The 20,485-nt window shown below is 37.0% G+C and overlaps 1 protein-coding gene across 10 annotated transcripts in view; it reads left to right on the top strand.

The window, feature by feature from the left end:
* Positions 1–20,485, top strand: part of PDE4D (phosphodiesterase 4D) — a 540,332-nt gene that overhangs the window by 503,731 nt on the left and 16,116 nt on the right. The window contains exon 1 of one of the 10 annotated variants that reach the window (XM_063179697.1): positions 15,941–16,322. The exons of the other annotated variants lie outside the window; for them this stretch is intronic. Coding sequence (XP_063035767.1) covers positions 16,275–16,322 — 48 coding nt within the window. The 5' untranslated portion in view covers positions 15,941–16,274. Of the gene's footprint in view, positions 1–15,940; positions 16,323–20,485 lie in introns of those variants that run through there. 10 annotated transcript variants of the gene reach the window in all.

Here is a 20,485-nt window from a genome sequence, read left to right as displayed (position 1 = left end):
ATAGTGAAGTAAATGTGGTGAGTGAGGCTCAAGGCAACTGAGCTGTAAGCAGCCCTTACTCATTGTGCGGGTACATAATGGCAATCTCTGGCATCCTTGGGCCATGACAAGCGGGCAGTTGTGATTTCAAAACATCTTAAATCTGTGCTAGGGTCAGCCTCTTCCACATTTTTTGGGACTCTTCCCCAAAAATTATCCAGCACCAGCTATCCAGTTCTGCGCCAGTGGAAAGGATCCTGGAGTACACAGACATAACTGCTTTTTGAAAGGTTCTGGGTGTAAGAGATGTGTAAAAGAGACAGTATGCCTTTCAGAGGGTTGCTATTATTTAACAGTTTGCAGCTTTTTAGCTGCTTCTAAGATTGCAGAGCTTCTTGGTCCCTAATAACTTGATAATTTTTTCCATAAATATAAACAAATGGTCCATGCCAACATACAAACAGACCTTTTTCTGTAGCCTCTTTAATTATAGGAAATACCACAATACGAAAGATTCTTTCCTTTAGCATAATGGGACAGAAAAACAGACAAAATGTTACAGAGTAAATAACTGAGGTGTAATATGGGAAAACTACATTATTTTCAACCACTATAATAACAGATTTTAAAATTACGAATTTTTTCCAGGAATTGAATTATTTAGTTAAGGTGCAGACATCACTGTGGCTTTTTGTTTTTTTTTCCGGTATTTACAAAAAACTTTTTTTTTCCAAAAACTCTTATTTGGAAAGGTTTTTCATGGGTATGCATATCTAACTTCCTTCTTAGGAATAAGGGGGTATTCATGACAACTGAAAGGTATAAGAAATATCTAAATACTTGTGGCTCCTTGTGACAGTATTAGAGCCAAGAATGCTGTCACTGTATTCCTGGTAGGGTGCTGCTTTAGTCAGGGTTAGACTGTAACATATGAAAATTTTAGGAAAGCAGTGGCCATCCTTTATTTTTTTCCTAAATCAATTTTGTGTTTCTAATAAGAGGCAACTTCTACTATTATATGAAGTTTTGGGACAACAAATGTGGTATTTGCTGAAATGTCACTTCAGACTTTGTCTCATAAAGACACTCTACTAAGAAATTGTTCTCCTGTTTCAGTTATATTTATAGGGGTTTTGGTATCATCTGCTACAACTTTACATGTTTAGGAGACTCACCACAGGATTAAGTATATTGTAGATCAATATTTCCCTGTCTGTGATTGTTTGTTTGTTTGTTTTTAATAAAGCTTATTTCAGTAGAAATTGATCCCAGTTAACTCACAACCAGTCCCCATGTGAGCTGCAAAACTGAATCTAGGCAAGCTAAGGCATGATAGAAAGTGATGCTGCTCATCCTGCCTTGAAACCATGTGAGCAGGGCAGTGGCCCGCGCCTGCCTCTTGAGCTTGTTCACCTCTGAGCCGGTCAGAGGTGAACCTGCTCTGTGACTGCCCTGTTATGAGCCTGGTGGGCACAATGTGCTGCCTTGCGGGGCTGCTGCTTCATCTGGGTCAACAGCCAAGGGGCACACTGCTGTGCTAGGGCAAGTTCAAGTTCTGCCTGTTGTTCTCTCTGTTTGCCTGCCCCAGGTGTTGAAAAGAAGCTGCACAGACAGCAGCACCGTCTCCAGTCTCCAGCAGTGGAGCAGCGCTGAATCAAGCTAATGTGTCAGGCCTGATTACAAGATTCTCTAGAAACAAAATTTAAACAGCTTGCTGCTTTTATTAAATTGTAGCCCACTAATATATTGCTGATGAAAATGAGCTGGCTGAATACTTGTATAAGATCCTACAGCAAGACAATTACATCAACTAAACCTTCCACTCAGAATTGCTGCTGGTTTATGCAAAATGAAGTCAGTGTTAATTTTATTCTGGAATAAACAGCCAAGCCTTACAGGAAATACATATGGTTAACTTCAACCTCCTAACCATTCCACTACGTCAGTCATATTACCCAAATGTCTAAGTCCAGGAGTATTTTTTGATGCATGTAAAGATGTGCGGTTGTTAATTGAATTTGTTTACATGATTTAGAGGACCTGTAAAAGCAGGCATTAATATATTTAAACCAGGCTATCTGATTTGTGTTCAAGGCTGAGTGTACAGCCTTAATGCAGTAGTTTTATCCAGAGTTACAGATAACCTCACAGTGCCAGCTGAGATGTTAATATTTTCATAAACATGATTTTTGTGATCCGTAATCAACTGTTATAACAGAGAAGTTTTTTTCTAATGACCGAGAGTAAAATAAATAGCAATAAAGATGCTTTAATTACTGTTAAATCAAATTCTAAGAAGAGGACTCCAAACTGAGGAGGTAGAATTTTGTAATAAAAAATGGTTCTCTTGTTTTATACCGATATCTGTCAATAGATTCAGAACCCCTGCACAGGTTGGTGCTTAAAAATTGTTCCAGTTGCAGGGACTAGATATGAAGATATATTTTCCTACTCTCTTCCAGTGTAGTGGTTTATACTGAACATTGTAAAATATAAATGGAAGGATTATTTTATGTACAAACAGTGACTTTTCATAATATATTGTATCCCACTTTGGTGCTTCAAAGGGTCATCAAAATGAAGAGCAATTTTTAATAAGTGAGAATGTGATTAATGTGTACTTGCTGACACAAGAAAGCAGTTGATTGTTTTCAGAGCTGATTAGAACAAAGGAAGGATAAACATTCTAGGTTTCCTGTAGTTTTTGCTCTTCAGCAGTATTTCTACAAAATTCATCCCTGGTACATGGAAAAAGTAGTTCAACTCTAATGAGTAGAAGGCGCAGTAGAGCTTAGAGTAAGAAAAAAAGAAATAGCAGGATAGTACTCTTTCACCTATAGAGTATAACACAGTCTATTTAACAGAAACAAATAAAAAGCAGGCTGCTGGATTGACAGTGTGGACCTGAGCATCTTCAAGTATGTTTTAATGAAAAATTGCCAAGACAGACTAGAAAACAGACTTTTTTTACATATGTAATAATGTTTTGAGAGTTAATGTGTTTGCTAAATTTTATTGGCACCGTGTTAAGTAATAACAAATATAAGGAACATTTGAATTTGTATTTTTAATGATTTTAGAAATTTAAAAATAAATAAATAAATTTGCTCTTTGCTTCTGCACGTGATTATGTAGGTGTGCTGCTGCTGGCTTTACATGTGGTTGATGTTGTTAAGTATGTCAGCAATAGTGTTTGTAAGCTTTGTGGCCCCAATAGTGGCATTGGAGAATTTTTTACCTCCTGTAGAGTGAGGACACCCTGATACCTTAAAAATGATGCATGGGTAGTATGAGAGTCTCCAGCAGTTTAGTTTTGGCTGTGTTTTCTCCATGCACAAAGGGGAGACTACACATGAAACAATGTTTTCAGTTTGGTTGCTAAAATGAATGAATGAAATAATTATATTTGAAGGTTAATTATGAACATGTTTGTAAGGATGTTTCTTTACTGAACTCTTGTTATTTGAATTAAACTGCTCACTTCTTTGAGGTTCAATAGCAGCGTCTCAGAACCAGGGGGACCAACAGATACTTGAGACCTTGCAAAATGCAGTGTTTATTTTGCTTTCTAAACCTGTAGTTATCAGGAATACTTCCCTCTTAGCCTTAGCCCCAGTTCAGCTTCCGCTGCCACAGAGAACTGGAGCCTAAAAGTACTTCAGCAGCCTGATCCAGATGCATTTTTGCCTGACATGTAACGCGTGTCGAAGCAGACCTTGTGTTTGGTGTTGCAGGGAGAGTGCTCCGATTGCTCTGCATTTCTGCCCTCTGCTGCTTGCTGATCTCCTGGGCAGAGGGTGCCGGCTCCTGCTGCTGCTGCTGCTGCTGCTGCTGTGAATGCTCACCCTGCTGATCCAGGCACAAGGATAGGAACCGCCTGGGCCTGTCCTAAGCAAACAGGTCCGGGGGAAAAAGTGCAAGCCTGACCTATGCCGTGGCCAAAGCAACAAGGAGAGATGAGGGTGTCATTTTGTAGTAAATGTAGGTGTGGTGCCTCAGCAAGAAGCCAGAAAGTGTCCTTGATGCCTTTGCAAAACTATTCTGTGTGTATGTCTCAGAGTCTTTCGGTTATATGCTGCTTGCGGGGAAAACAGCTTTAAAAAACAAAACAAAACCAAAAAAAAGAAATTAAATCTGTAAGAATGCCTTTAAATTACTTTTTGTTTTTGCTTGCAGTGGAAGTTTCAGGTAAAGAACTTATAAGCATGTTTAGTCCTAGAGGTGTTAATGTGGTGAATTTTCTGACAAATCACTGAATATCTTGTTTGGCTACATAAACTTTAAAGCCCAACGCCCAATTTCTCAGTAAAATGACTGTATTTTCCTGTACTCTAAGCATGGGCAAAGTTTTGTGTGCCTGAATATTGCACCCAGGTAAGATTACATTTTGAAATTTGATAGTTCCCCCCCCCCTTTCATATCATCAGTAAAAACTGGTGTGCATCTTCTAGCTGGGATGGATTTTCTGCATCTCTTTTTGATTGTTCCTGAAAAGGTTTCAGGATGAAGAAGTTTTTGATACTTTTGGTAGTCAGAGCTTGGCATTTCTAGCACAGCTTTCTGTACATACATTTATTTTAAAAATGCAGCAGATAAATTTTAAATACAAGACGATAAAGTGCTCTAAAAATTTGTGCAAAAAATTTGTGCAAAAACAAATATTGCCATTTGGAAGCTAAAACAAATTTTTTTTTGTGGTTAGGAATATACATCTGTAATTTGATCTTTTTTCCCAGGCCTGTGAAAGATAGATAGGTTGTAGGAACGATAATACAAAATAAAACTGTGCTGTTGGGATAAAATAAATCTGCAGGAAGAAAAATAGTTTGATAACTATGTTGTGGTGTTTTGTCTTTTCAGCTAGATACTATTCCTGTGCTCATGTGTCTTTTAGATTGTATAGATGTGGTGTAAATAAAAGCATGCTGATGTACGTAGGCAGTTTTGGTTTGTTCTTGAAATTGTTATCAGAGCTTGAAAAATGTCCCTATTGTAGAAAACTAAAGCTGCTTTACTGTTTAGAGGCAGAATGAGAGGACAGATGTTGAGTTTTAAATCTTATTGCAACCTGTCATTTCAATAGTGTGGCTGAGTAGAAAACCCTGCCTTAATTGCTCTTGAGGGAAGAGTTATATCAGTTTTTTTTTGTTTACTTTCTTTGTTTCCTTCTACTGTGTCTTGGCTATTTTGAAATAGCATGCTGTACACAAACCTTTGTGTTCTCCAGATTCTCTTCACCCCCACATCCTGCCCAGCAGTGATGTCTCATCTTTGGGTGTTACGCATAATTATGTTGAATGGTGAGAGTCACACTGACTTGTACTGTGTCTGCTGATTGTTGCTGATGGACTCATAGGTAGCCGCACTGGAAGGGATAAGATCCATTTTGACTTGTACTTCTTCTACCTGACTACCAGTGGTCTTTGAGAAGTCTGTTTTAAGACTTGGACAAATCGTACTGCTTTGCTTCATAATGGTCCTTTTTCTCTCATAAAATTTTCTAATCAAGACCTGGGACTTTAACTGGTATTAGGAACTTATATTTTAATATGAGTTAATATAAGTTAATAAACTTATATTTTAATAGAGTAGTGCACTAGACACTAGCCAAGGCAAATCCTCATTTTTGTCAGGAAAAGTATGCGTTGTGCTTACACTGGATTGGGTAATATTGGGAATTCTCACCATCTAATGCTCAGAGAAAACAGTCTAAAAATGAGAAACATTTTGTTTTTAAAAGCAAGGATTATGATTTTTACATGTGTAGCAGTAGATTAAGAAGTAATTAACAATACAGGCATATCTTGTGAAGTGAGTATGAAAATTAACTTAAATATTCACTGAAGTTATCAAATATTGCATCTCATTTTGAATGGAATTTGCCTTAAATGAGACATAAGCTCCTGGGTAACTTCACGGTCCTGCACGGATGAACTGCATTTATTACATGGTTTCAGGTTGTTTTCTCTGGTTTGGAGATTGAACATAAGATGGGATTGAACAGGAATGGGCAGGACTGATGTACCAGGACATCACTCCTGTTGTCTGAAATGTTTGAACACTTTGTGTGAATTCAACTAGCTGGAACTAGTGGGAGTCTTTACATTTATTTCATCAGACTGGGAATGGAGCCCAAAGCTGGTTTTATTTGTCATTGTTGTCACTTTGATAAAGAGCTGATAGAATCAGCTGTTACACAGGAGCTTCTTTGGAAAACTGAAGAAAGCTTATTTAGACACAGACTGTGAACATTTTTAATGTTTCCATCCTTGTCGGGGCAAAACTGGGCTTCTGCATGTATCCCCATGGGTGTCTTTCTGCATCTGCCAAGGTCTTTCCAGTATTTCATGTGCTGCTCAGACCTTTTTGAGTTGCTCTATTGTATGTAAATGGGCAAAAAAGCAGACAAAGTTTCCCAGGTTGGGTTTTTGTTTTTTTTTTTTTGGTTTTTTGGTTTTTTTTTTTTTCCTTTGGGGTTTTTTTTTTTTTTTTTTTTTTTTTTTTTTTTTTTTTTTAGCAAATGAAAATGTGAGCCAATGATGATGATGCCATACTTATTTAGCCCTTATTGGCTTTGTGTGATTTTAAGATGTTTTTCAAATTAGGGATGATTGTTATAGAGACATAAGAGTATATATCTAAGAGGACTGAAATATGAAAAATGCATTGATTCCTGTTAAAATACCTAATAATAATGAAAGATTAATAGAAAATCTTTTACTTGAATAATTTCTGTGCATTTTGTATCCATATTGCAAGTCCATCAGAGAATATAGCTCAATCTAATGTTGCATTTCACTTAGTGGAGCCTAATCAGTTTTCAGTATGTGACATTACTTTCATGTTTTTTAACCTGCTTTTCACTTCAAATTTTGTATGAATGATGAGATTCATTAGTTTAGTGTTCAGAAAAGAAGATAATTTATGGATTATCATTGGTTAAACAGAGGTTCAATTTTAAATTAGGTTTTCTTTAAGGGTTTTCTGTGCTATGTGAGTTCATAAGTGAACTATATTATCAAAACTAAAGTATATTAATTTGTTATGAATGTACTTTTAATGATTGTTAAGTACATAATATTAACTGATTATAAACCATGCATAAAAGCAGTCTTAGCAAAAGGGGATTATTACTGTAAGGTGTTACAGTACATAGTGGAAACTGCTAAATACAAGCCACATTGCAGTATTTTAAAAGAAAATACTGATTTAACTATCAAACTGTTTACTTGGAAATATGGATTTATTGTCAAACTGAGGTTTCTCAGGAGCAGCACTAATTCTTGTAGAAAAATTAGCATAAAACCATTTTCTACATTTGAACAGTCAGTCGTGAATAATATTAAAATATTGAAAAACAACTCCTGGAGGATGACTAAACGTTTGCCTCTCACCTAAAATCCATTTCTACAATGTTAATGAGAAATGCATATATTTATACTCAAATGTGTGACTTGAGATAGTCATGGTGCTTGCTTTGGTGTTAGATTAGTTTCACAAAAAGAGGATAAATTCATGCAGGTAAGAGGACTCCTACGAAATTTCTACTGTTGTAGTAACTGTGTTGGAGACTAATAGTAGGGGTTGTGTGAGTTGTAGCTCTCTTAGCTAAAACCTGGTGCAAAAATGGCAGTATTTGGAAGGGCTTCTGGGCTGTAGCCTGTGGACTCTGAGCTTGGCGAGGCTTGAGCCTCGTAGCACAAGAATGGTTCTGGGTTAATACCTCTGTCTCACAACAACCTACACAGTGGAGTAGGAAGAAGCAAAACGCTGTTGGGATGGAGTGATGCAGGTCTGCATTCGTGGAAGAACCTCAAAAGAGGACATGGTGACGTGGGACAGTGAGGAGTGCTCACCGCCAGGCGTGGGCGCGTCACCTGCCCTTATCAGCACTTGGCCAGCGTCTCCCAGCATGGCCTGGCCTGAACCTGCTGAGCCCTGGCTGTGTGTGAGCTCATCTGTGGCTGATGAGCTGAGCACCAGGCCGTGGGGCAGAGCTGGTCCACGTGATGGGAATGCAGCAGCACCCAGCGTGCACTGTCAGCACCACGCGAGAGGCAGGGACCCTAAAGGCACTTGGTTTCTGTGCACAGCATGAGGGGCAAATCATGGTATCTATAGGCAAGGAGTAAGGACACATACCACAAGCTGCCTCATGCAAATACTAAGTCTTCTTGTAAGAGGAATTTAAATCACAGAGGTAATAAGCATGCTGTTCAGGAAACTATAGAGCTGCCTTTGGCCTGGTTATGTTATCATGTCTCCATCTCCCTCATGTGGAGCCATAAACCCAGCCTCACAGTACGCCTGAATGTGGGACTGGAAACCACTTGGGTTTTGTGATTGCTTGCTTAATTTGACCTAGAGGCATTCAGGTGAAATGCTGTCTTACACAGAAAAATAAGCATGATTTTTTTTGTTTCCCTATATGCATGAGACAAGGGTGTAATGGATGAGACTAGTTGTTTCTCTTGTTCCAGATGAATAGATGTTCATTATTTTGTGAAGCTCTGTAGATGTGAAGCACATTTCTAACATCTAAATAAATAATAAAATGGAAGGTATGAAGGACACATTGAAATCATTGTTATCACTTCTTCCTTGAAAGAACAATGATGCTGTCACATGCACCTTAATAAGAAATACAACAGCCATGGTTTAATAAAACTGGAGTGTGAACCAACAAAATTACATGAAACAACTTGCAGTTTGCTTTCAAAATGTTGGTATCTACAGTCTGTGATTTGCGGGCATTTGCTAAGGCATGTTTATCAGAGCTGTATTGAGCTTGTTGCAGTGTTAGTAATCACTTCATATTCCACAAATCTCTGGTTTTGTCTGTGGAATCTTTTTTTTTTTTTTTTTCTTCTTTCACAGCTGTACAAAGATGGATGAAAAACTCATTTCTTTTTGCATGAAATTACAACCATTCAACAGTATTTCTGATGAACTGTTAAAGCTTGACTTTGGCAAGGTCTGCAGCAGAAACACATCATTAAAATAAGAATGCCATGTTACAGGAGAAGTAAGATTAATCCAGCAATACCTGTAAAAAACTTAGGTTTGTTCTTACATAGCAAACTAGTTTTCTGTATGAAATAGGAATCCCTGTAAAGCTTAGTTTGTGCTGGTATAGCTGTATCAATCTTAGGATAAGTGTGCCATTGCAGCCTTCTGAATTAAGTATTACACCTCTCTGCACTTTTCCTACATATAGCTATCTGCAAAAATGCGTAATGTGGGTAAAAACTTCTTTCATGGTTATGCTATGGTAAATACTTACAGGGTGCTTATTTATTTGCAGGGTGCATCTACATAAAAAAAATAGAAGTAAGGTTTTCATACAATTCTGCATTTTTTGGGTAATTGATATGTCAGTTGCCAATATTCCATCAGAGCAATAACCACCAGAACTATTTCTTACAGCTTTCTGTCTCCTCAAACCTGCTGTCATAACTGCAGCTGTTGTCATGCCCTGGTCGACCTTTCTGTGATCTAAATTAGCTTTTAACATTAGCTTCTCTGTATTTTACATAGTTTTGATAGGATCATATTCAGGGGAAAATAAATACATAGCATGATATTGTAAAAATATTAAGATTTATTGAAATTAAACTCCATATAACATGGGGTGTTTTTTAGAGACTATTACATACATATGTGCTCTGTAATTATGTGAAAAACTTTCAAGAGAATGATTAGTATGTATTGTGTCTTAAAGGATTGACCGTGGTCCTCAAAATAAGAGTCGAAATAGGTGTTGTTTCTGTTGTCTGTGCAGTTGCTCACAAGTGTCTATTGAAAATGCTGCAGCTGTAGAGAGTACCTGTAAAGACCCTGCTCTGGTATGGTTGAAAAATTAGTGAACTGTGTTGTGGCATTTATGATCTGAAAGAAGCTTCATGTTCCTGTATATTCATAGCTAATGCTTTTACTATCACTAGAGGGCACTAAATACAAACACTGAATTACATATCTTATTAGAATGTATTAATTTTTTTCTTTTTTTGTTTAATTTAAATAATAAGGGACCCTTACTCTTTATTAAACATCTTAGCTCCTGGGTTTTACTACATAATTCCCCTAAAGTAGTTCAAAGGAACGTCATCATCTCAGTTTGTTTAACAACAAAAAATTCTCGTATTTTATTAATAAGAATTATATATTCCAAATAAAAATATCTGAAAAATGAAACTGCATAGGCTAGTCCATAATTTTTAACAATTGTAAAATTGTTAGGTCAAAGGTTTCCAAGAAAACCTTTTTAAAGCAGTATAATGCTGCAGTTAGCACACTTAAAACTTCCTTCAAAAGAGCTGGAGATATGTTCCACTTACTGTCATCAATTCTCAGCCACCAGTGAAGTTCATCTCTTTTTGATATCAGCATGAGACCCAGCTTTGTCTCTGTCCCCACAGCTCACTTAGTGTGTGGCAGCTGGTTGTCACAGTTGAAACAACTTCTCATATTTGTAAAATTACTAATGGTATGTTTGGGACTTCTGACTTAAATCCTACAAGCGTAGATTCTTATGTGGAAGCCAGAGAATTTTTGGTGAGGCTGTTTGATTCAGTGTAGTTTTCTTGTCTCTGGCTGTCCTGCTGCTTCCTCTAGTCCGGCTCTGGGTTTTGGCTGAGTCCGTCCACATGCTCTTGCTTGGTGGATGAAATGACCATTCTTTTCTGTGGTGGTCTTCTAGCACTGAGTAGACTCTCCATTTTGTGGGGAAGCTTTGGTGGTGTACATACCAGCACAGCTCACAGATGGAGCTGGCTAAAGCTGTGAAAACAGTGCTGTGTTTGTGATGCGTTGGAGCTGGATTTGACACAGGCGATTACTGCTGTTCTCTCATGTGGGAAGGTCAGTCTAAAAATCATAGAATCATAGAAATGTTTGCATTGGAAGGGATCTTAAAGATTACTTAGTTCTAACCACCTGCCACAGACCTTTTTCATGTTTTCAAAGGTTCATCATTTGGCTTATGAGATTTTTTCAGGCTGTCTGTTCTTGTTTGTAGTGCACACAACCTTGAAAACTAAAACGGGTGATATGCTCAGATGTCTACTTCTTTGCTTTACTTTCTGGTGCTTACTAGACAAGATGCACTACATCCAGCACACTTGTATTCAGAATTGATGCTCAGACATCTCTCAAAATCCTCTTTGTGCAATAGTCAATCCAAGGAGTTGCATTTGAGAGCACTGCTCTTCTGTCAAAGCTAAGTACATTTTTATATTACCCATCACTTATCTGTAGTAGGAAAGACCAAGGTGGTAAGTCTCCCATGTGACAGTTTGTAAAAGTACTGCAACTGAATCAGAAAATCAGAGAACAAGGTTGAAAGTGACCCCAGTGGCTCATCTGGTCCCACCTTGTTGCTCAAATAGGACCATCCTGGAGCACGTTGCATGGGATTGAGTCCGGACGGTGCTTGAATATATCCAGTGAGGGAGACTACACAGCCTCTCTGGCAATCTGTTACAGTGCAGTCACCCACATAGTAAGGTTCTTCCTCATGTTCAGGGGGAACTTTCTGTGCATCCGTTTCTGCTCATTGTCTCTTGTACTATTGCTTGGCACCACTGAGAAGAGCCTGGTCCAGCCTTTTAACATCCTCTCTTCAGATACTATATACATTGATAAGGTTCCATCTCAGTCTTTTCTTCTTGGAGCTGAACATGCACAGGCCCCTCAGCCTTTCATTGTAAAAGAGATACTCCAGCTCCCAAATAGTCTTTGCTTCCCTCTTCCAGAATTGTTCCAGGAGTCCTATGTCACTTTTGTGCTGAGGAGCCCAGAACTGGACGCAGCACTCCAGGTGAGGGCTGAGTAGAGGGGCTGGATCACCCTCTGTGACCTGCTGGCAGTGCTCTTCCTACTACACCCAGGGTACTGCTGACCTTCCCTATGTCATCTTGTAGTGTGTGTTGGTTTCAGCCCAGTTAGTTTGAAGCAGTTTCAGCTGCCTTTCCTTGCTTCTTGTTGCTTCTTTGGTGCTAGAGAATCAGGTCCGGTGTGCTGTGTTTTCTTATTTTCATTATTCTCCACAGTAGCTGTAGGATTATAAGTTAAATAGAGTGAGGTTTTTCTTTTACTACAGAAGATTTTCTCTGTCGCATTTATAAGGTTTTTTTTCTACACAATGTACATAATAGAAATTAGGAAAAGAGGCACTAAAACTGTGTGCACTGTTCCATTACGTGTGTTGCCAGAATAAGAGGTTTAGAGCCTCTCTTTTTATTTAAACTCACAGAAAACACAGATTTTTAGGCATGACAGTATCACTATGAATGCCCTGTTGTGACTTTACATACTCTTCCGGGTTCCTACTTTCTTCAGTGTAGTTCACCTAGTCATGAACCGTGCTCCTTATTGATGGCGTCCTTGCAGACATTAAATTCCATGAACTGTAGTTTTCCCCTTAAATTCCCTGAGCTGTAGTTTATATGAATGATGTCAATATTCTAAACAAGCAAGGCTGCTGGTGGTGACCTTCACATCCTCACAGTTTATCCCATGAAACCACTCCTCCTCCCAGTTGTTTCTGTTCTCAGGAAATTTTAACTCTGGAAATTTTCATGGTAGTGACATAATTGCAGATCATCAAAGATATTTAGTACCATGAAACAGTTTGAAGTTGTGCAAAACCTTATTTAAAACAGTCCCATTAGATGAAGACAACCTGTTTATGACCATTAGGACAGAGTCTATAACAGATTCTTAGCCCATTCAATGTGCCTTCTCTCAACATTGAGAGTTGTGCAGAATATTTTACAGTTATAAATCAAATGCTCTATGACAGTACAAGAATATTATGCTTAAACACATAAATGATACTGACTGGCATTAATTACGCTTTTATGTCTCACTTCCTTATTGAGCAAAACCAGGAATATGTGCATATCAGCTTTTCTGCCATTATACTCAGGACTGGGGTTTCATGAAGTGGTCTGAACCGACCTATCCATCTTGCTTGGGAATTTTAAGTAGCAAAAATTAACATTTTTAAAGTCTTTAAAAGTATGCTAAAACTTAACATGGCAGCTCCTGGAATCTCTGCCGCCTTTTCTTATGACTTCTTTGGAGAAAGTTGTCCAAAATCATTGATTAAATAATAGCTAACTTTTGCTAAGGGTGTTAAGGGACTTCATCATCTTTGAGTCTTTCAAGGTCATTGTCTTCATTCTTTCAAAACACGTAACAGTGCTCATTAAAAACTTTCTTTTTTTTTTCTCTGAATTATTTTATTACTCACTTACTATAATTTCAAATTACACTTCTCCCATTTCCATATACTTTGATTGATTGGAACCATTGTAGAAAATGTCATTATGTCCTTCCTCCCCCATATTTTATCTTCATGGATGTATATTTGTATGAAAAACAAGAATCCCTAAATTTTTTTTTTCTTATCTTGAATTCCTCTAGGTATTTAGTTAGTGGCAGCTATTTGCGATGCACTCATCTATCCACCATAACCTCCTCTAAAGCTAGTTATCCAATGATTGTAACCTGGGAATTCAGGAGGAAAATCAACCATAACCGTTCTTGTAAATAAGAGTTGGTGTGAATTTCCTGACTCTCCACAACTGTGATCATGTTGCCAAAGTCAGGGGGCATGCTTTCTAAATCAGTGAAGTTATACAATTCAATTCTATTACAGCAATCATTAATTTTATGAGGTTGAGACTATGAGTCTTAAAAAAATAGTAGAAGTCAGTAATAAGCAGTGCATATCAGGTGTAATTGCCTTTTATCAGTATAGTTAATATGGAGCTAGAGTGAATTGATGTAACATATATTTACATTGGAGGAAAATGTTTTTTCCTGGTTTTGTATCAAAGTGACCTAGCTAATAACTTCATAAACACCATTCTTCAATAAATTCCACCAACTGTTACTCAGTAATTCTTGTAGATGTATCTTTGTCTCCTACGTTCGTGGGGAAGAAAAAAAAAATTGATGACTTTTTAATACGTGCTCAACAGCTGGTGTAATTTACATACCAGCCATTTTAAATAGTTCTTATCTGAATCAAGTTCTTTTGGGAACAGTTCTTTGGGAAGAGTTGTTAATATTTCATGAGGCAGCAGCCTTTAGTAGCAAAGTTAGAAAAAAATATTTAAGACTTGACTTTTTAATGTCTTCTTATACAACCTATTGCAACCAAAACTCACATGCTTCATTCCTAAAGTAGCCAAAAGTTAATTTACCATTTTCTAAGTCATGCTTGAAATTGTTTCCGGAAGAGGAAGGCATCATTTTTCCACTTCTGTGTTGATGCTGGGTAGGTGGCAGCAGTGCTCTCTTGTGCGTGATAGGAAGACAATGAAACACAGATGTAGAGAAGCTCTGTATTCAGCATTACGAAGCTGAGCTGGAACAATCAGGAGAAATATTTTCTAAAAGTTTCTTTTGATGTCTTTAATGTCTTGCTGAGTGTCTAGTAACCCCAGGTCTGTTTTCAAAACTTAATTGTTTTGTAAACATCTAGCTTCATCCATTCAGACCAAGTATAACTGTGCATATTAAAATGTGCCAGAAAAGTTTTTTATTATCTATAAAATTTATTTATTATTTTAAGGCAAACAGTATGCCTTCCACAAGAAAATACTTTAAGTACTGATGATCTGTTGATTGTATCCAGTTGTCCTACTGCTCTAGGTTTCTCTGCTGTAAGGAAGAGATTTGTTTATATAATATTTTGCCCTATTGATCTTTACAGGTTCAATTCTTTTTGAAGCACTTAGTGTTGCTGACTACTTCAGCCAAAACCTCTCCTATGACCATTCTCAGTCAGCATCTTCCAGTGAATCAGCAGTGTGGGATTAGGCTGAACACTGCACCTCATTCAGCTTGTTCTTAGGCATTTGCCCATTGTCACTCTTTCTTTCTTTTGACACAACAAAGACTGAAATTTGCTGCAGTAGTGCATGTGCCTTGCACAGAGTGGAGCAAGATAATCAGAGAACCATAGAATGGCTTGGGTTGGAAGGGACTTCAAAGATCATCTAGTTCTAACCCCCCCTGCCGTGGGCATAATGTATTCCTCCTTTCAAGTTTTGGTCTCTGAGTGGCAGATGGTGGGATCTTTTATTTAATGCTTGAGTCAGCTCACTGACACACTCCACTTTCAATCAATCCCTTCTTTTTTTCAATGATGTATAGCTGTAATTGATTATAATAATCTGCTGAGGCAGAAAGAGCAAAAGTTGAATAAATACAGTGAGAATTTGAGGACTCTTATTATCTCACTTCTTACATCTCCATGGAAGCTTAACATTTACTGGGAATTGTAAGACACATGACTTGCTTTAGCTTTATAATAACTGCATTTACCTCTTTAAATAAAAAGCATTAGCAGCCTGGCCCAATAGTCTAAGGTGGTTAACTTTTTAATGTAGATGACATAAAAGCCAAAAACATTCATTGTTAAAGCACATCATAAACTACTCAAGAAATATAGATCTATTTATGCTGGGTTTCTTTCCCATAAAAAACACCTCAAAAATATATTTTTCTTCCATATGAAAAAATAATCCCACTAGGCAATCCAGGCAGATGTATGCACAATACTAATTTGGACTGCTTGGATGGTGTGTCCATTGAAAACTGGTTAATGCTGCTGAAGTGACAAGATTTTAGCCCAATTATTTTTGAATGGCATGTGAATGCTGCAGGCAGGGATGCCATTAGGAAAGGGCATTTGCTGTCCAGGAGGGAAAAAAAAAAAGGAAAAGAAAATAAGAAAAAAAAGTATCCCATGCCCAGGAGAGTCCCCAGAATCAGCCAATGAGAAATTACCATAGATCATGATACCAGCCCTGTGGATTTATATCTTTTAGGGTGACACACCATTGGCTGCTAGTATGGCTCTATGGGAGGGATTGCTGCCACTGTCTGTGGCTTCCTCTTCAGGTCCTTATTTGGTAGCTGTTGATAGAGCAAGTCTTTGAGCAGCTGAGCATCTTGACATACATTATTCATTAAATCCTGGTGTTCAGGAAATATGCATATCCCTAGCTCTTCAGAAATTTCTTCAGCTCATACAAAATGTGTCTTCAACGTTGCCTCTGAATGCTTGGAGTTTCACAAATGGCATTTATACAATCAGAAGACCACACGGTTGGATTTCACTTCAGTATGCCTCCTGAGCACACAGTTGCTGAGAACCTGAAGACCAGCAAAAAGAATTAGGAGAGGGAAGACGGAATCTTTATTCTTGGAAGTCTTTTGCAGTGTCAGATAGCAAAGAACTGATAGCTTAGATTGGTAGTATAGAAAAAAAATCGAAAATGCCTGAGGCAAACTATTTACTCTCAGTTTCTTGGGGCTACATAAAGGTAGGATTTTGTTTTACCTTTTAAGAACTTTGATTTATGGTGCATGATTGCATGATCACTTTATAGCGTGAGGATTTGTGGGTGATACGATTATGAATAATTTGAAGTGAAAAATCAGACAACAAGCCTTTGTTCAGCTTGAAGAATGAACTGCACAGTATAGTCTTTCTTAGAAACTGTGCTGGGACTTTTAAAATAATATTACTTCGAAGAATGATTAGACCAAATCTAAAGCCAAAGAAATTAAGAACAGTTTTGTGTTCTTTCAGAAAAAGGTTGCTACAAAACTGTATTTCTAGCCACTAAAAGGTTTTAAAAAACTCCAAATACCAAAACCAGAGATACTATACAATAGAAGAGAGCATGAGTAAAGAAGCTGAGGATAATGGGTGGATGCATGACTCATACTGGTTTTAATAGCTGAAGAAATGTGAAATTACGAGCACTATGTTTCAACAGCATTTTTGGTAGCCTCTGTGAGTGTGACAGCTTATTGATTAAAACCTTGGAAATTGCCATCTTTTAATACTGATCTACGTTGTTACATGGGGCAGTGTGAACTAGCTTGAAATAGCAATACTGCTAGAAAATGGAATTAAATAAGCTTTATCTCTTTTATGGAAAAGTTTTGCATCAAGGAGTTAAATCAGTATGCCTGTCAACACACAGAACTGAAATCCACTTAATAGGAAACCACATCTGAGCTTGGTTTATCCCTAAAAAATTATGTTTGTACTTAAGAAAAATGCTGCTGCTTGTATACTTTTATAATTGTTATCGAGTGTGTAAAAAAAAAAAATCCTGTGCTTGATATAGCATACATGTACCAAATCATTCTGCTTTAAAGAAATTCTGATTTCTCCTGAACTAAATAAAGCATATGTGGAATTAAATGACTAAGAATAGCACAAGCATTACATTTACACAATTGAATTTCTTTTATTAATACCTACTTTTACAATAGATATGTGTCTTTTAAAATAGAAATGTTAAGCTTGATTAAGTCCAGTTATGAGTATTTTCAGCTAATGCTGAATTGTTGCAATTGATTATCAAGGATTTTGATCAATCATCTGTGAAGAAATTCATCCCATTATTCTAGCTAGGTAGATTACTTTCTTGTTTGCCAAAGCAATAAGATGAAATTACTTTACATTTCAGCTAAAAATAATTTATTGTAATTTACTAGAAAGTATTTCCTGCATTTCTAGGCAGCTGTTGTCATGTTCCTCTTGCTAAATCAGAAAAATTCAATCACCAATTAAAAAAAAATTAAAGTTCACTCTTACTGTTTAGCCTTTAGAATTCATAGACTTTTTTCTAATTGAAGTTTAGCAGAGACCATGGTGTAATTGAGTACACATTGGGAAAAAATGTTCTTTGTACAGAGAGCGTCCTATAATGTCTACAGACAATGATTTTAGTTAAGAAGCTAAGTCGTCCGTAAGCACAATTTTATTACAGCGCTTTTTGAGAGAAAAAAATGTGAGAAGAAGCAAAGACATTTTATTTTTTGTGACATTCCAAGCCATTATGTAGAGAATTTATGAAATTCTGAAGATTGAAATATCTTAGTCCCAGATTGTAATATATTCTAAGATGTATCTTATTGTTTGTAATACAAGATATAACACTGTATATGTTTCTATCCCTTATTATATACATATTTCTGTGTGCTTCAGGCTGTACTTTATCTCCTGTGAATTATATTTTGGAAAATAGGAATGCTTACCCCTGTTTTTTGTTGAATATCTTTTACTGAAAAAAATGAGCACCACTATCATAATGACAGCCTTAGAGATATCTGCCTTTCTGTAGCTTGTTATAAAAACCAGTGCCTGGCCTTGATACTAATTAAACCCATGGGCTTTCAACACAAACCTTTAGCTATTAAGAATGCTGTTAATGTATCCAGAATGCTGCTAAAAATCAAAGATGGTTTTGCATCGATAAGCACTACAGACACAAGCCTTATGTTAATTTGTAAGGCTGACTTATTTAAAATTCCTTGTTATATTGTAGAATACAAGCTTTTCAAATCTAGTAATATAGTTTATTCGTTTTGAGATACAAGCATGTTCCAAAAATAACATTGGTAGGTATTTCAGAAACAAAATATAGTCATGTAAGTTGAATGTTGCAGGTGTTAGTAGTATGTTGCATGGATGTATTCTATTTCATGTAAGTTTTTAGAAATGTTACCTAGAAAAGAAGCAGCTGCAAAGGCTGAAAACTGGGATCCTTGCCCCACAGGTTTGGGAGCTAGTGCTATGAGAGTCGCCTGTCACTTTTGAGGATTTTTATTCCAGCCTCCTCTGGACTTGGAACTTGATAAATGCTCAAACTGAAGGCCAGGCAGGACTGGGCTTTTTGGTCCATGCTTCACCTTCAGTATTGGTGCCAAAGGCTGTGTTGGAGGCAGCCTCTTTCCTTCTCTGCAGGAACAGAAAGCCTGTATGGAAGAGACCCTGCTGCTGCAGGGAGTCTACAGCGAGAGTGGTTCTGTGTGCTTCCTCCACACAACTGGCTGCTGGCTGCTTCTTTACTTAAGCTCTTTGTTATTGAGTCAAGAGCTTTACACAAAATTTGTAAAGTCTTCTAAAGTGTAAACAATAACCCGCATATGTATAAAGTGTGTGGTCCAAACTCGTTCATGGCCATAAATCAACTCTATTTGGATCTTGAAGTTAGTGATTCTTTCTAACATACATTCAGATTCTTCTAAAAATTCTATCAATGCTCTGGTTGCCATCTGGGAACATGGTTACTCCAAAAGTTTGTCTGTGTTTTTCTGTGTGTCTTTGCTGGCATCAGAAAAGAATCGTATTTTTCAAAAAACTCCTCCAGGTAGGCTTATCCTAAGCTGACAGCAGTAATATAAATACAGAGATGTGCACACATTGGGCTTTAGCCCAGAAAGACCTAAACTACAAACCTCTTCTTGGGAACTTAAAACAATTAGGAAATTGTTCTCAGTTAATTATCATTAAAATATGTACCTTTATTCTCAGGTATTACAGTTTTTGCTAGAGCAGACTTCTTAGGGAGATAAAGGTGCATATCTACTCTTTTCACTTTAGAGACATTTTCAATGATATTTGAATGCTCTGCTGGTATTTGTGTTGAGGGCTCTGCTCCTTCTTATTCCCTCCATTCCCCTAACCCCAGCTGAAATTAAAATTTAAAATAAATAGAAACAAATGAAATTTTAAAAATTCTGCCTAAGGAAATATTTTCAGGGTATTTCTTAGGAAAGAGCTTATGGCTCTATTGCTCTGACATCAGTATTTGGCAGTGAAAAACTGTATAATTGACTTAATGGGCGTTTTATTGCTAGTTCATTTTCAGAGTGATTTTCTAAGGATGTAGTCAAGGACTGTTGCATTCCAAAGGACGTATGTGTCATTTTTCCAACCCAACAATGCCGAGTGGGATGTGTGAAAATCTTTCTTTCTGAGAAAAATACAATATATGCATAGATCTGCCAAAAACCTCTGCTTCCTCCCCATGATGAGCTCACATATCATAAATAAATTGTATGGTTTAAATGTTTATTAATAACAAGAGTTTTGATCTTAATGATTTATTTTCTTGAATTTAGAAAGTATATTACATTCAGATTTTTAAAATTCTTATTCAACATATCATCTTTAATATTTACTGCTGTTAGGAACAAGATGGTTTTATGTCCTCTTTGACCTGTTTTGAACATAACATGCAACGTGTTATTTGCAGGAGGCCAAATTATGAGATTGTGGATTCTAGATAAGTTTCAAGCACTTTGGGGTGTTTCTTGAATAAATAAAACCTTGTTGGCTCATGGATGTAACCAGCTTTTCTGGTTGGCAATAAGAGCTTGTGGGACCCGTGAGAGGCGAACTTTCATTATTAAGTAATTGTGTAGAGCTGTGTAAGATGTGTATCTTTAAAACAAGTTATTATTTATGGGTGCACTTGGGCCCAAATTAAATCTTTGAGAAATAGGTAAAAATTGGGAAAAAATAATAGGGTTGCATTTGGTTTTGCTGTTTTGATTGCTTTTTTCTTAGAAAAAGGAATTTTTTTTTCCTCAAAAGGCAAGTTATGAAACATAAGTGGACTGAGCAATGTACAGATACAGTGAAACAGAATATAAACAAAAGAATGACTGAATATCTTGATTA

Source organism: Melospiza melodia, chromosome Z, assembly GCF_035770615.1.
Source record: "Melospiza melodia melodia isolate bMelMel2 chromosome Z, bMelMel2.pri, whole genome shotgun sequence".
Classification (NCBI taxonomy): Eukaryota; Metazoa; Chordata; class Aves; order Passeriformes; family Passerellidae; genus Melospiza; species Melospiza melodia.
Note: the sequence above shows the minus strand (reverse complement) of the source record. Positions and strands in the feature narration are given on the sequence as shown.